Source organism: Euleptes europaea, chromosome 9 (genome assembly GCF_029931775.1).
Source record: "Euleptes europaea isolate rEulEur1 chromosome 9, rEulEur1.hap1, whole genome shotgun sequence".
NCBI lineage: Eukaryota > Metazoa > Chordata > Lepidosauria > Squamata > Sphaerodactylidae > Euleptes > Euleptes europaea.
In genome coordinates this window covers 12,063,901-12,080,210 of record NC_079320.1, presented here as the reverse complement: position 1 = coordinate 12,080,210, position 16,310 = coordinate 12,063,901, and the positions used below count along the sequence as shown (strand labels likewise).

General features: G+C 47.1%; 1 protein-coding gene across 1 annotated transcript in view; it reads right to left on the bottom strand.

Annotated features, from left to right (window-relative positions):
• Positions 1-16,310, bottom strand: part of CFAP299 (cilia and flagella associated protein 299) — a 177,570-nt gene that overhangs the window by 70,589 nt on the left and 90,671 nt on the right. Inside the window, exon 2 of the mRNA XM_056855792.1 lies at positions 12,893-13,035. Within this exon, the coding sequence (XP_056711770.1) occupies positions 12,893-13,035 (143 nt within the window). The remainder of the gene's footprint in view (positions 1-12,892; positions 13,036-16,310) is intronic.

Genomic DNA, 16,310 nt, shown 5'->3' with positions numbered 1-16,310 from the left:
CTATTGCAGAGGGATGAGGGGGGACGGTTGAGACCATGCGCCTACTTCTCCAAGAAGTTTTCCCAGTCTGAAATCAACTGGGCCATTTGGGAGAAGGAGGCAGCAGCGGTCAAACATGCCCTTACCATATGGCGACACTTCTTGGAAGGGGCCGAACTGCCATTCGAAGTGTGTACCGATCACAAGAATCTTGAGGCCCTCAAGGGGGCTAGAAAACTCAATGCCAAACAGGTTCGGTGGGCCCAATTTTTCGCTAAGTTCCGGTTCACTCTCAGACATGTCCCTGGCAAAGAAAATGCCCTAGCCGACGCTTTGTCACGACTTCCCCAGTATCGCAACGATTTCGATCGCCCAGTCGACTCCCTGTTCACTCCCGAGCAGCGAGGGGAAGTTCCTAGCTTAGCCGTCACCACCCGGTCCCAAGCCCGACCACCGGAGACCCCCCCTACACTCAAAGGCATCCCGGAAGCCTTCCAACAGCGACTCCGGGACGCCTCCTTGCAGGAGGAGGAGCATCATCTCCTCCCCACTGGTCTGGAACGTACCAACACTTGGTGGGTGCAAGGGGGGAAGCTGTACGTCCCCTCCTCTCTTCGCAAGGAAGTATTGGGACTTGTACATGGTGCCAGGCTAGCGGGTCATTTTGGTTTCATAAAAACGCTTCACCTGGTTCGAAGACAATTCTGGTGGCCCGGTATGAGATCTGATGTAGAGTTGTATGTGCGCAGCTGCCCCACCTGCGCCACAGCCAAGAAACGGATGGGAAAACCCCCAGGGCTTCTCAAACCGCTTGAGAGCCCCTCCCGTCCCTGGGAAGTCATCGCCATGGATTTTATCACCGACCTACCTCCGAGTCGGGGAAAAACGGTTCTTTGGGTTATCACAGACCTCTTTTCCAAACAGGTTCACTTCGTTCCATGTGCAGGCCTTCCTTCAGCCCAGGGCTTAGCTAAACTGTTCATCACACACGTCCTCAGGCTACACTCGATCCCGAGGAAGGTCCTCTCCGACCGGGGGGTCCAGTTTGTTGCCAAATTCTGGCGGGCCTTCCTAAAGTTAATGGGAGTGGAAGAGCAGGGCCTTTCTTCCGCCTATCACCCCCAAACGGATGGTCAAACAGAACGAGTAAATGCGGTGGTAGAATGTTATTTGCGTTGCTATGTAAATTTCCACCAGGACGACTGGGTCGACCTGCTGCCATTTGCCGAATATGCGTATAACAATGCGCCTCATTCCTCTACCGGCTTTAGTCCCTTCCAAGTTATATACGGGACGGATTTCGGCCCTTTCGGTTCTGCCCCCGTCTCGCCAGAGCTCCAGTCTACCCCTGACCTTCAGGAGTGGATTCAGGTGGTTAAATCCACCTGGCCATGGTTGCTCAAAAATCTGGAAAGGGCAAAAAGCAAGTACAAGGAACAAGCAGACAAACACCGGTCTCCGGGATGGGAACTCAAGGTGGGGGAGCAAGTCTATCTGTCCACCAAAAACCTCCGCTCTCTTCGCCCCTGCAAAAAACTGAGCGACCGTTATGTGGGACCTTTCCCCATTACCAGAGTAATCAACGAGGTTACTGTGGAACTGGACCTCCCAAAAACTCTGAAAGGAGTCCATCCAGTCTTTCATATAAGCCTCCTCAAACCCTATGTGGCAGCCCCCCAGTTCCACCCCCCTCCCGCACACGAGATTCCTACCGTAGTAGGAGGGGACACCCATTTGGAAATATCCAAGGTTTTAGACTCCAAATGGAAGAAAGGGAAACTGTTTTACTTTGTTCGCTGGAAAAACCTTGGCTCCGCTCATGACGAATGGGTGGCCGCACCCCACATGGCGGCTCCTCGCTTAGTCCGGGAATTCCACCTTGCTTATCCCGATAAGCCTCGTCCTCTCGGGGACCCCGGGGGGGGGCCTTAAGGGGGGCAGAATGTGAGGGTCTCTGTCTTTGTGTCTCTGCTTTCCATCACCTGCTGTGTTATCAGTGAACTCGTAAAAGCAGTTCACACCTTCTGGTCTCAGGCGCCAGGCCTGATGGCCCATGTATCTTCCCCCCCCCCCGCTGTTCTTCCTGCCAGTACTCCCTCAGGCCGATGCGGCCTTGGAAGTGTGATAGCCGCCCAGACTTCCTGGGATCTGTCTGATGTTTTGTATTATGCCAAGCTTGTAACTTCCCATAACAATAAGTGTGAACCCCAGTGCCCCAGTGCCCTGGAGTCAATATATTCTGTAAACCCGTATAGCCCCTCACTTGCAACTTTCTACCTGTGCCTGTCTCATCTCCTGAAGGCTTCAATAAATCGATTGTTTCTGTATCAACGTCTGAGCAACTGATTTGGAGAAGCAAACTCAGAGAGGGGGATCTCTCACAATCTTGCTTCCTGAATGTGGATACACACACCACAGAGCTACGATTCACTCTGACCTTGCTTACTGAGATACCCGGACCAGATATAACAACAAACTGAAAAATGATTCTTGATGGTCCTAACCTATTCCAATAATGAAAGGGGATTATCTAGTTCATAAACTGGCCCTACTTCTTGTGTATATTTTAAAACCCAGTTCTCCAGATTAGAGTCCACCACTCTTAACCATCCTGGCTCTGGGGTCAGGAAGGAATTTTCCTCCCGGCCACATTGGCCACACATCCTGGAGGGTTTTTGGGCACAGAGAAGGGGCCACCAGGGAAGTGTATGTGTGGTGGGTGGAAGATAAGTTGTGAATTTCCTGCGTTGTTCAGTGGGTTGGGCTACATGAGGTCCCTTCCGGCTCTATGTTTCTATGAGTTAGAAAAAAAGTGGCATAGAAATGTATGATATAAATGTATGTTGGGTCGGTGAAGGCTAGTGAACCACCATTGGGTCACGAGTTGAGAAGGCTGCTGACTTTTGTGTAGGTCTAATTCCGAACACATTTGTAAATAATTGTAATTGAAAGCGGGAGGGATGTATATGCAAGGAAATGAATACAAGGCCAGCGCTTAATGCGTTGCTGGAACCATCACCCAGTGGCTGCTGAAATCATCCCTCTGTTGATGCCAGCAATACAGTAAGTAATCAATCATCCATATCACGTCCCCCCATTTGGGCCAAAGCTGTGCTGTGTTACAGATAAGATCCCTGGAGAGAAGTTTGTGTTCCGCTAATTTAATGGGTTACATTACTGCAAATACAATTCAGATGAATGTTGGGGATGGATGACTAGTATCATACTTGCTTTGTTTTATGTGAACATAAAAAAGTATTTTATAGCCCTCAATGTGTTATTCAGAAGAAGAAGAGTTGGTTTTTATATGCCGACTTTCTCTACCACTTAAGGAAGAATCAAACTGGCTTACAATCACCTTCCCTTCCACGCAACAGACACCCTGTGAGGTCAGTGGGGTTGAGAGAGCTGTTATTAGCTTAAGGTCACCCAGCTGGCTTCATGTGTAGGAGTGGGGAAACAAATCCAGTTCACCAGATTAGCATGTGCCACTCAGGTGTAGGAGTGGGGAATCAACCTGGCTCTCCAGATCAGAGTCCACCGCTCCAAACCACCGCTCTTAACCACTACACTATGCTGGCTTTCCATTTATTAATTACAAATCTACCCCACTCTCCTTCTGAGGAACTCGGACCAGCTTACACATGATTCCCATGCAGCAGACCGGCAGCAGCTCTCTGGGGTCTCTAGCCCTATGGCAGCGGTATAACAACAAGATTTTCTTTTACTGAGAGCCAGAGTGGTGTAGTGGTTAAGAGCGGTAATCTCTAATCTGGAGAACCGGGTTTGATTCCCCACTCCTCCACGTGAGTGGCGGACTGTAATCTGGTGAACCTGGCTAGTTTCCCCACTCCTCCATATGAAGCCTGCTGGGTGTCCCTGGGCTAGTCACAGTTCTCTCAGAACTTTCTCAGCCCCACCTACCTCACAAGGTGTCTGTTGTGGGGAGGGGAAGGTGATTATAAACTGCTTTGAGACTTCTTAAAAGTTGAGAAAAGCATGATATACAAACCTCTTCTTCTTCTTCTGCATTGAGGATAGTGACTTGTTCCAGGCCATCCAATGAGTCAACGAATGTTCAAGAAATTGACCCCAACTCTTTCATGTTCAAGGCCAACCCTTTGTCCTCAGGATCAGGATACTTCCCCAACAATATTATAGTAGGACGAGTTCTTACGTATGATTTGTCGGCCAAATTGAGTCATGTTCTCCTTTGTGAAAGAGTGCTTTAATGCTGCTGTGGTTAGTAGGTGTTGTAATAAGTGCCATGGTGCCTGGATTCTCTGTACAGGCACCTGAACGAGAGGTTTAAAAGAAAGTTGTGTCTAATTAGCTTACTGAACGAGAGGTTTAAAAGAAAGTTGTATCTAATTAGCTTATTGGAGGTCAGGAGATTTAATCCCAGCCCTGTAAAGTATCTTGAGAGCAGATCACATAGGAGAACAAGCATGACAAAATCTGATGGCGGCATGTGTAAATCAGCAATATTCAATAATGAGGGCAATTAACTGCTGGGACAGCTTTCCAAAGCTTGCGAATAAATCCCCCGTTGCATGGCATCTGACAAGCAAGATTCCGAAAGATGTGGCTGAGTCAGCCATAAACTGGAAAGTGGGATGCAGAAAACGCTGAGTCACATTTCTGAACCCGTGCTAGGCACCAACAGTCTAAAGCAACATATTTTTTTGTAGAGGAATGTGTGGGCCTGGATCCTATCACTCCGCCCAGCAAAGTAGGAAGCTTTCCTTTAGCCTAAGAAGCCTGCCTCCAACTTAAGTAGTTCTTCCTCCAGGGGAATTGGGAGGAAGGCTCCTCAGGTGGGAGCCTTCCCAGTGACCTTGTGTCCATTCCTCGATGGTTAGGGTTGCCATTTCTGGATTGGGAAATACCTGGAGATTTCTAGGGCACAGCCTGAGGAGGTCATGGTTTGGGGGAGGTGAGGGACATCTATGCCATAGAGTCCAATTGCCAAAGCGGCCATTTTCTCCAGGTGAACTGATCTCTATTGGCTGGAGATCAGTTGCAATAGCAGGAGATCACCTGCTAGTACCTGGAGGTTGGCAATGCTAGGCTTTGTAATGGCAGAGGATCATGATTTAATTTCTCATGAGCCTTTTATTAAAACATTTATAGCCCACCTTTCCTAGTGGTTCAAGGCGTCTTATAACAACAGTTAAAAACATTTTCAGTCTAAAGCCAAAAACAAAATATCAGACCCCCAAATCTTTTCCCCCTCCAACACATAAAAGATGCCAGCCTATTCAAACTCCCTCCAAAGCCCTTGCAGGCCTTGCAGTACCTTGTGAAGATCTCCAAAGAGGGCCCCTCTCTCTCATCTCTTCAGGTAGCCCGTTCCACAGCTGGAGCCATGATGGAAAAGGCCTCGGCTCCAACTGATGCTGAATGGGCCATCCTAAGCGGTGGGATGGCTAACAGATGGCTGCCTGGTGACTGTAGTTGGGGCATGGGGATATATGGAAGGAGAAAGCCCTTCAAAGATGTGTGTCCCGGGTCATGAAGGGCTTTAAAGGTCATAGAATCATATAGCTGGGCCATACAGGCCATCTAGTCCAACCCTCCTGCTTAATGCAGGATCAGCCTAGAACATCCCTGACAAGCATAGCAAAAGCAGGAGGGGGAGACAGCCCCGGATTCGGACCTAATCCAGTGGAACCTGACACCATTCCACAACCATGAGCAAAAAAGTCATCCCATGAAATTAAAAGGCAGCAACTTGGTTTGAAGGAAACATTTTGCCAGAAGTATGTAATTAAGAGAAAGTTGCTAGAAGAGCCCCATGGTGTAAAGTGGTAAGCTGCAGAACTGCAGTCAAAAGCTCTGCTCACGACCTGAGTTCGATCCCAAAGGAAGTCGGTTTCAGGTAGCCGTCTCAAGGTTGACTCAGCCTTCCATTCTTCCGAGGTAAAATGAGTAGCCAGCTTGCTGGGGGTAAAGGGAAGACGACTGGGGAAGGCAATGGCAAACCACCCCGTAAACAGAGTCTGCCTAGTAATCGTCAGGATGTGATGTCACCCCATGGGTCAGGAATGACCCGGTGCTTGCACAGGGGACTGTCTTTACCTTTACCTGCTAGAAAACATCTCCACCATTTTGGATTCAGCGATGGGATTTTAATTCTGAGTAGTGTTCTAAGAAAGAAACCAATTTAATTCGCATGCTCCCAACATAGCAAGACTCCTTTACCTTAATATTGTTGACTTAACCTATCACTAAGCCATTTTGAGATTTAAGGAATTGCCCTTCCTTTAAAATAGCCTTTCAAGAATTGATCATTTACTATCAAACATACCCTGGTCCACATGCAGTGGAAATTCCCTGCAAATATACCCGAACAGACATTCAATTCTTCAGTAAACAACTTTGCGCTTCAGCTTTTTTTTGGATACAACCACAATTAAAGACCATCTTTGCTGCTGTCCAATTGCTTGCCCGTAAGCACGTCTACTTATCTGAACAATTTTTACCCAGAGCGAAGGAAAATAAAGGTTTGGCGACATACAAAGGATTCTGTTTACCAGCGAATGTGGCAAAGCCAGGAAGTGGCCAGGGAGGGTTCCGGATAGCTGAAACACCACATGGGAAAACCACAAACACCAGAACTATCTAAAATTACACAACGAAGCCAAGGTGTAGTCTTCGCTGAGATGAGTTTCATGCCAACTGAGACCGAACATGTGAAAGTAATATCAAATGTTTGAATAAAAATGACTGTTTAATAAAAAAAGAAGAGTTAGAGTTAGATTATGCTGGTTTTCTCTACCTTTTATGGAGATTCAAACCAGCTTTCAATCTCCTTCCCTTCCTCTCCCCAACTAGGTTTCCAACCTCCAGGTACTAACTGGAGATCTCCTGCTATTACAACTGATCTCTAGCCGAAAAAATGGCTGCTTTGGCAATTGGACTCTATGGCATTGAAGTCCCTTCCAAACCCCGCCCTCCTCAGGCTCTGCCCCAAAAACCTCCTGCCGGTGGTGAAGAGGGACTGGCAACCCTATCCCCAAAACAGACACCTTGTGAGGTAGGTGGGGCTAAGAGATTTCACAGAGAACTGTGTCTAGCCCAAGGTCACCCAGCAGGCTTCATGTGGAGGAGTGGGGAAACCAACCCGGTTCACCAGTCTGCTGCTCCTGTGGTAGAGTGGGGAATCAAACCCAGTTCTCCAGATTAGAGTCCATCGCTCTTAACCACTACACCACGCTGGTGTAGAAAAGAGTACTTTGAAGATCTATCAATCCACACACACTTTTCCATTATTTGCTTATCCCTTGGTTGTCAGACAGAACTGCACTTGGGATTAAGGTTAGCTCAATCAACTAAAGCTTCCATTGATCAGCCGGTGAGACCGAATTGAATTAGTCAGGTTAATGGTATGACTGTTTATTTCTTCGAGACTTATTTTTTGTTCTGGTTTGTAACTATCAGAGGGGATTACAGAGAGAATGTTAAAGGCGGCCTTTCCTTCTAACAGTGATGGATGGTTTTGTTTATTAGACTGTAAGCTATTGCCCTTGATATGTCAAAAGAGACATTCATATTGACATTTTGCTAACCTGCAAATGTATTTAAATTTAATAATTTAATCAGTTTAAAGGCAAATATGCTAAATCCTTTGTCGACAAATCAGTTGTTACAAGCACACATACAAAGGGTTGTTGTTGTTTTTTGCCGTCAAGTCACAGATGACTTATGGCAACCCCATGGGGGTTTCAAGGCAAGAAATATTCAGAGGTGGTTTGCCATTGCCTGCCTCTGTGTAGCAACTCCGGTATTCCTTAGAGGTTGCCCATCCAAATACTAACCAGGGCCAACCATGCTTAGCTTCTGAGATCAGGCTAGCCTGGGGCTATCCAGGTCAGGGCAATTACCTCTTTTTAAATGAGAAAAAAAGTGTTCCCAGAGAGCCAGTCAGGATAGGAGAAACACAGGGATGGGGAGGGTATGTTTGATGCCTTCCCCACCTGCTGGTTCTCTGTGCCAAATTCCACACACCCCAGTAAAGCATCTTTTGCTCCTATGGAGGTCCAAAAGTGAGTAAGGGAAGAGCTACCTGGGAAGGCTACCTGGGGAAGGATTAAGCCCCTCTCCACCTCTGCTTCTCTATTTCCAACGGCTCCTCCCCAAGAGGCTCTTCTGATTTAAAAAAGGCATCTGGGGTAATGTTACATGCCTTTGTATGCAACTGCCATTCTTCATTTATATTTCTAAAAGCAGCTATAATAGTCTACAGTTTGGCATTTAATGAATTGACAGCCTAGTAATTTATGTGTAAGCATATGGATATTCCCTTTTCTTATCTGCTGAATGTCTGGAAAAAAGCAATAATGGAGAAATGGAAGTTACTTCATAGTTTGAGACATCATTACTGGGTACAACAGACACACCAATTACTAGACAGACCCCCATGTGTTTGCCGGGTCCCTATTCAGATATTCAGTGCAGACCTCTATGTACCCTGCTTCGGTGAAAAGATGGAAACACAGGTCTTTTATGCATGGCTATTTCACTGGCCATCACCCCTCTGACGACTTTGGGCCTTTGTCTGGATTATGCCTGCCATTTCCGACCATCAGAAGTCGCCTTGCCTGCATTCCCCCGCATTCCCCGCTGTTTAGCTTGGAAAGAAGGCGGTTAAGGGAAGAATGATAGAGGTCTATAAAATTATGCATACTATGGAGAGTGGACAGGGAGAATCTTTTCTCCCTCACTCATAATACTACAATGTGGGGTCATCTGCTGAAGCTGGAGGGTGAGAGATTCAAAACAGATAAAATGAAGTATTTCTTCTCACAAAGCATAGTTAATTTGTGGAAATCCTTGCCCCAGGACGTGGTGATGGCTGCCGACTTGGAAGGCTTTAAGAGGGGAGTGGGCATGTTCATGGAGGAGAGGGCTATACATGGCTGCAGGTCAAAATGAATACTAGTCATGATGCACACCTGTTCTCTCCCAGTATCAGAGGAGCATGCCTATTATATTAGGTGCTGTGGAACACAGGCAGGATGGTGCTGCTGCAGTCGTCTTGTTTATGGGCTTCCTAGAGGCAACTGGTTGGCCACTGTGTGAACAGACTGCTGGACTTGATGGGCCTTGGTCTGATCCAGCATGGCCTTTCTTATGTTCTTATGTTTTGCCCGCATTTTCAAATTCGAGATAAAACAGGTCCCTACCAGTGGCTACAAGCCATATGACAGAAGGGAACCTCGACGTTCAGAGGCAGTAAACCTCTGGAACCAGTGCCAGGAGGCAACATCAGGAGAAGAAGGTCTCCACCTTTATGTCCTGTTGTTGGCCCTCCAGAATAACTGGTTGACTACTGTGCGAGACAGGATACTGGACTAGATGGATCCAGCAGGGCTCTTCTTATGTTCTTAACCTCATTTAAGAGGCACATTTGCTTTTATTACATCTAGTTGGGCCTGCTATTCTGATAACTGCTGATTATTCTGAGAGAGGCCAGCCAGGACAGTTAAATCACTCACAAAAGATTGTCTGTCCCTTAATAACTATGTTAATAATTTATGTTGGAGGAGAGTGATACAGATACCGTGGACTGCCAAAAAAACAAATCAGTGGGTTATAGATCAAATCAAGCCTGAACTGACCCTAGAAGCTAAAATTACTAAACTGAGGCTATCATATTTTAGTCACATTATGAGAAGACAAGAAACACTCGAAAAGACAGTCATGACAGTAAAAGTTGAGGGCAGCAGGAAAAGAGGAAGACCCAACAAGAGATGGATTGACTCAATAAAGGAAGCCACAGCCCTCAATTTGCACGATCTGAGCAAGGATGTCAAAGAAAGGACATTTTGGAGGACATTGATTCATAGGGTCGCCATGAGTTGGAAGCGACTCGACGGCACTTAACACACACACAATTTGTGTTTTAATACGGGGGGAAACTTTTGGGAAGATTTCTTGCTAGGTCCTTTAAGGTAAATTCTTATTCATCACAGTGCAACAGGCAAAATAAGAAGAAATGAGTCTAGGCAAGCAAGATGTGTAAGCAAACACCTTCCGAATTCAAGAGAGGGGCTCGGTATGTAAGATTCTGTCACTGGGGTTCTCTTTCATCTTGCTACAACAAACAGAAGAAATGAAAGTCGAAGGCAAGCTGAGAGTCTATCATGTTGTGCCCCACCACTGTCTGCTGGAACAGGAGATGGGAAGATACGAAGCTGTGCGTTTAACCGCCTTGAGCTATTCTTACTCAAGGTGTGGGAGCAGAAAGCCACACATAAAGCAACACAGAACCAAACAATATTGCTAGACATGGTTCGGCTAGAGGAATGTCACAGAATTCCCAAGAACATAAGAACAGCCATGCTGGATCTGACCAAGGCCCAACAAGTCCAGCAGTCGGTTCTGTTCTCACAGTGGCCAACCAGGTGCCTCTAGGAAGCCCACAAACAAGACGAATGCAGCAGCATCCTGGTATAGCCCAATCAAATCAGATCTCGGAAGCGAAGCAGGGTCTGTAGTTGGAAGGGAGACCACCGAGGAAGACTCCGCAGAGGAAGGCAACGACAAACCACCTCTGCTTCTCCCTTGCCTTGCAAGCCCCTTGCTGGGGTCTCCATCAGCTGCGACTTGACAGCACTTCACACACACAAACCATGAAAGTGTTGAGTAATCAGTTGAAAAGAAACAAAGCAATATACCATGTGGGGAGATTCAAAACAGATAATAGGAAGTATTTCTTCACACAACGCACAGTAAAGTTGTGGAACTCCCTGCCCCAGGATGTGGTGATGGCTGCCAACTTGGAAGGCTTTAAGAGGGGAGTGAACATGTTCATGGAGGAGAGGGCTATCCATGGCTACTAGTCAAAATGAATACTAGTCATGATGCAGACCTATTCTCTCCAGCATGCCCATTATATTAGGTGCTGTGGAACACAAGCAGGACGATGCTGCTGCAGTCGTCTTTTTTTGTGGGCTTCCTAGAGGCACCTGGTTGGCCACTGTGTGAACAGACTGCTGGACCTGATGGGCCTTGGTCTGATCCAGCATGGATTTCCTTATGTTCTTATGGAGGATGGGGCTATCCATGGCTACTAGTCAAAATGGATTCTAGTCATGATGTCTACCTATTCTCTCCAGGGTCAGAGGAGCATGCCTGTTATATTCCGTGCTGTGGAACACAGGCAGGATAATGCTGCTGCTGTCATCTTGTTTGTGGGCTTCCTAGAGGCACCTGGTTGGCCACTGTGTGAACAGACTGCTGGACTTGATGGGCCTTGGTCTGATCCAGCATGGCCTTTCTTATGTTCTTACGTTCTTCTGTATATGAAACAGGCCTTGGTTTTCTGATCCACAAGCCAAACATTCTGATCCTATACTTGCTCCCATTCAGGAATACTAAGGGCTCAATACACAAGAAACCATCATTCTGTCTGCATACCCAACACGAACCCTTCTCATCTCGATATCCTTGCACCATGACAAGGGTGCCGCTTGCAAGATTCAGGAGAGAAACTGAACACACATTAAGCTGCCTTATACTGAATCAGACTCTTGGTCCATCAAAGTCAGTATTGTCTACTCAGACCGGCAGCGGCTCTCCAGGGTCTCAGGTAGAGGTCTTTCACATCACCTACCTGCCTAGTCCCTCTAACTGAAGATGCCAGGGATTGAACCTGGGGCCTTCTGCATTCCAAGAAGATGCTCTACCACTGAGCCACTGCCCCTCCCTGCCTCAGTGTTCAGATCTCGTGCATTCAGTTTTTTTAATGAACTTCACCTCAAAGATTTGGTTCAACTCTTTGGCACGGCCTTTTGCTTCCAGTGCTAATCACAATGCGCTTCATTGTACGCAGGCTGTTTCATTCTGCCCGAAGCAGAGACATGCAAAGTCTTTGCAAATGTTCCCTCTCAACGGGAAATGTAAGGCTTTTCCTAGTTTTCCTTTCTCCCATGCGCAGTATTGCAACCAAGCTTCCAACGGGATCGCCTATTTTCTGAGAAACCTGCTGCGCTAAACAAAATGATGGAAACTGATAAGGCAGGGATCTTGCGGAGGTTCTCCACAATGTTTGCCAGCATGCCAGTGGGCACACACACACAGCCTTATCAAGATGACTGGATTGGATTAAAATCAATAGAACACGTAAGGTCGGACCAGAACCAATGGGTTAAAATTAAATCAGAAGAGTTCCCATCTAGACATTAGGAAGAATTTTCTAACCATTCGAGCATTTCCTCAGTGGAACAGGCGTCCTCGGGAGGTGGTAAGTGCTCCTTCCCTGGAGGTTTTTAAGCAGAGGCTAGATGGCCATCTGTCAGTAATGCTGATTCTATGACCTTAGGCAGATCATGAGAGGGGGGGCATGGAGTAGGGGTCACTGGGGGTGTGGGGGGGAGGTAGTTGTGAATTTCCTGCATTATGCAGAGGGTTGGACTAGATGACCCTGGTGGTCCCTTCCAAATCTATGATTCTATGATTCTATTCTATGAAGCTGCCTTATACTGAACCAGACCCTAGGTTCATCCAAGTCAGTATTGTCTACTCAGACCAGTAGCGGCTCTCCAGGGTCACAGGCAGGGGTCTTTCACATCACCTACCTGCCTAGTCCCTCTAACTGGAGATGCTGGGGATTGAACCTGGGGCCTTCTGCATGCCAAGCAGATGCTCTGCCACTGAGCCACAGCCCCTCCCCACTGAAGTCAATGGCCATTATCCAGAAGACATGGGGCACTCTCAACTCTAGCCGAGATAAAGATCCTAGGTCTTTCCATAAATGCCATAGGGAACTCTTGGTACAATCCTATGCAGAGTTTCTCCAGTCTACTGAAATCTTTGGGGTTGGGCTGGAGTAACTGCACAGTATTGCATTGTCTTAATGGCCTAAATTTCACTAACAGGAAGAAATGGAAAATATAAATAAATAAACCTCAGGTCCGAGCGTCTGGGGAAAAGCTTCTTCTTGCCACTGAAATAAACTTCAAAGTCGTCCACCTTCAGCCGGTGTGCGTAGTCGATATACGCAGAGACCTCATTACCATGGGCGTTGCGATCCCGAATGAAGATGATTGACTAGGGGAAGAAAATAAAAAAGAGTACCTGTGATTAAAAGTATGAAGGAACCCAAAGAAGAAAACGGTGCTGTTCACAAGGTCTGTTGAGCCAGATTTCAGTCTATTCTCTCCACTGGCAGTCCAGACTGTCTCTTATACCAGCACATTTCTTGCATGGCTACACTTATTCAGCCAAGATCCTACACATGCTTTCTCATATGAAAGTCCCACTGAGGTCAGTAGGGCTTACCGTACTCCACTGCAAGAGTGTCTAGTAAGAACATAAGAAAGGCCATGGTGGATGAGACTAAGGCCCATCAAGTCCAGCAGTCTGTTCACACAGTGGCCAACCAGGGGCCTCTAGGAAGCCCAAAACAAGAAGGCTGCAGCAGCATTGTCCTGCCTGTTTTCCACAGCACCTAGTATAATAGACATGCTCCTCTATTAGGAGAGAACAGGTGTGCATCATGACAAGTATTCATTTTGACTAGTAGCCATGGATAGCCCTCTCCTCCATGAACAGAGCTGCCCACCGCCCCTCAGCTGACTAGTGGGCAGAAGCAGGCCACTTCCAAGTTTATCCCGGAAGTGAAGGGGACACTGCAGCACATACCTCCAAAAACTCTATGGTTTCCATATTTTTTTGGGAGGAATGTGCTAGGGCGTCCCCGTCACTTCCAGGCAGGGTTGCCAGGTCCCTCTTTGCCACTGGCGGGAGGTTTTTGGGGCAGAGCCTGAGGAGGGTGGGGTTTAGGAGGGGAGGGGCTTCAATGCCATAAAATCCAATTGCCAAAGGGGCCATTTTTTCCAGGTGAACTGATCTCTGTCGGCTGGAGATCAGTTGTAATAGCAGGAGATTTCCAGTTACTACCTGGAGGTTGGCAACCCTAATTCCAGGGTAAACCCAGAAGAGACATTACTGCGCTGATCACCGCTCTCCTCAGCCCCACCACAATGAAGGTCCCTCCGGGTGGCGAGGGGGGGACCTGGCAACTCTACCTTCTTTACCTGGCCCTATTGTACAGAGATATCTGTACTCTGTGGCCAGGTTCAGAATGAGATCTATAGTTGCCTCCACCTCAGCTCTCACCAATGCCACATCTTTCCCAACGACCTCACTACCTTCTAAGACTACAAACTGAACTGCGATAAAAGAGTTTGTATTGGAATCAGTAGGGTTGCCAACCTCCAGGTGGTGGCTGGAGATCTCCTACTATGACAACTGATCTCCAGGTGATAGAGATCAGTTCCCCTGGAAAAATTGGTCGCTTTGGCCATTGGACTCTATGGCATTGAAGTCCCTCCCCTCTCCAAACCCTGCCCTCTTCAAGCTCCACCCCTAAAATCTCCCGGTAATTCCCAACCCGGAGCTGGCAACCCTAGCAATCAGAGAAATATTTCCCCTAAATGACAAGACAGAATCCATTGCAACTGCGAAGAAGTAGAAAGAGAGAGTGTGGTAAATTTGTGAATAATTGGTTTACCATCTCTCTCGTTTATTATAAAAAAGGAGAAATAACCATTTAAAAACAATCACCTTAAACTGTATGGGCTGTTCCAGCGTTTTTAAAAAGTTGGCACCATGCACACTGTCTTATCTTTGGCGTACAACATAAAGGACATCTTTCAATCCCCATCTGATTGTAAAATTCATTTCCTAAAGTAGGTGTTTTTACACAGACCTGCCCTGTGAAAAAACAACAGATCTACATTGCTCTACTGGGAAGCAGCCCCGGATGTCTCTTAAGTCTCTTGCTGTGTCTCTTTTTTGAACTTCAAACACCCAATCAAAAATATCTGAGATAAAAAAAATTCCTGTGATAAAGGTACAAAGACTCCCTTTTTGCTTTTGATCCTGTATCACCTGTCAGTGTTCATCTTCGTTGTTCTTCCCCCCTCCTTCAAAATTCATTTAGAACCACTTATAAAGCTTTCATTCATAAAACTTACAAGTGTGCTGGATGAGGTTTTCTTCAGATGTTCCATCCTTTTTAGATTTTACCTCACCTTTCTGCCTTAGAGAAGATAGTTTATATCTAGTCTATTTTTTAAAAAATCCTCCCCTGAAAATGATCAACGGTAGATAAACGCTTTTAGCGCTAAAATAATTAAAGAACGGTAAATGTGAATTTCATGTGATAATCCTCAGGGCGTGGCTGCAAGGGGATTTTCAGGTGACGGGATGTGTCATCCACACGGTTTAGGGTTGCCAACCTCCAGGTACTAGCTGGAGATCTCCCGCTATTACAACTGATCTCCAGCAGATAGAGATCAGTTCACCAGGAGAAAATGGCCGCTTTGGCAATTGGACTCTATGGCATTGAAGTTCCTCCCCTCCCAAACCCCGACCTCCTCAGGCTCCACCTCAAAAACCTCCCGCTGGTGGCGAAGAGGGACCTGGCAACCCTACCATGGTTCCTCAATAAAATTAGTGTCCAGGCAGGATGGGTGGGTGGGTAGGTGAGTGTCTGACTAACCAGGAGCCAAAGTGACGTTGATGCAGGTTTCCTAGGATTGCCATCCCCCAGGTGGGACCTGGAGACCTCCCAGAATTACAACTGATCTCCAGACTGCAGAGATCTGTTCCCTGGGAGAAAGTGGCTGTTCTGGGGTGGGGTGGGGTGGGGGAGACTCTCTGGCATTATACCCCACAGAGAGTTGGCAACCCGATGAGAGAAAGGTTCTAGTGCCTCTAACGGTCTCTTTCTGAGTTTGCTCGTTCTCAATGCACCGGAAACATGTGTGAAAGTCACATTTGAGCTGTTGACCTAAACTTTGCTCTGAGAACCAAAAGCATTCCGGATGTTAGAAGCGCCAACACAAGTTGCTTTCTCCTTCCCACTGGCAAACCTAATGGGGGTGCCTGGTCCCTCTTCGCCACGGGTGGGAGGTTTTTCGGGCAGAGCCTAAGGGAGGGCAGGGTTTGGAGAGGGATTTCAATGCCATAGTGTCCAATTGCCGAAGTGGCCATTTTCTCCAGGGGATCTGATCTCTATCGGCTGGAGAGCAATTGTAATAGCAGGTGATCTCCAGCTAGCACCTTGAGGTTGGCAACCCTATTTATCGCAGTTCAGTTTTTAGTCTTAGGGGGCTCTGCGTGTGAGGTAGTTGGGGAAGATGTGGCATTGCTGAGAGCTGGAGGTTGGCCACCCTACATAGACAGCAGTCCTAAACAAGTCTACTCAGAAGCAAGACCCTTTTTATTCAATGGGGCTTACTCCCAGGACAGTATTATTAGGACTGCAGCCAAAATTCCTTACAAGCCATACTAGTAAAAAAGGAACCTTAGCAATT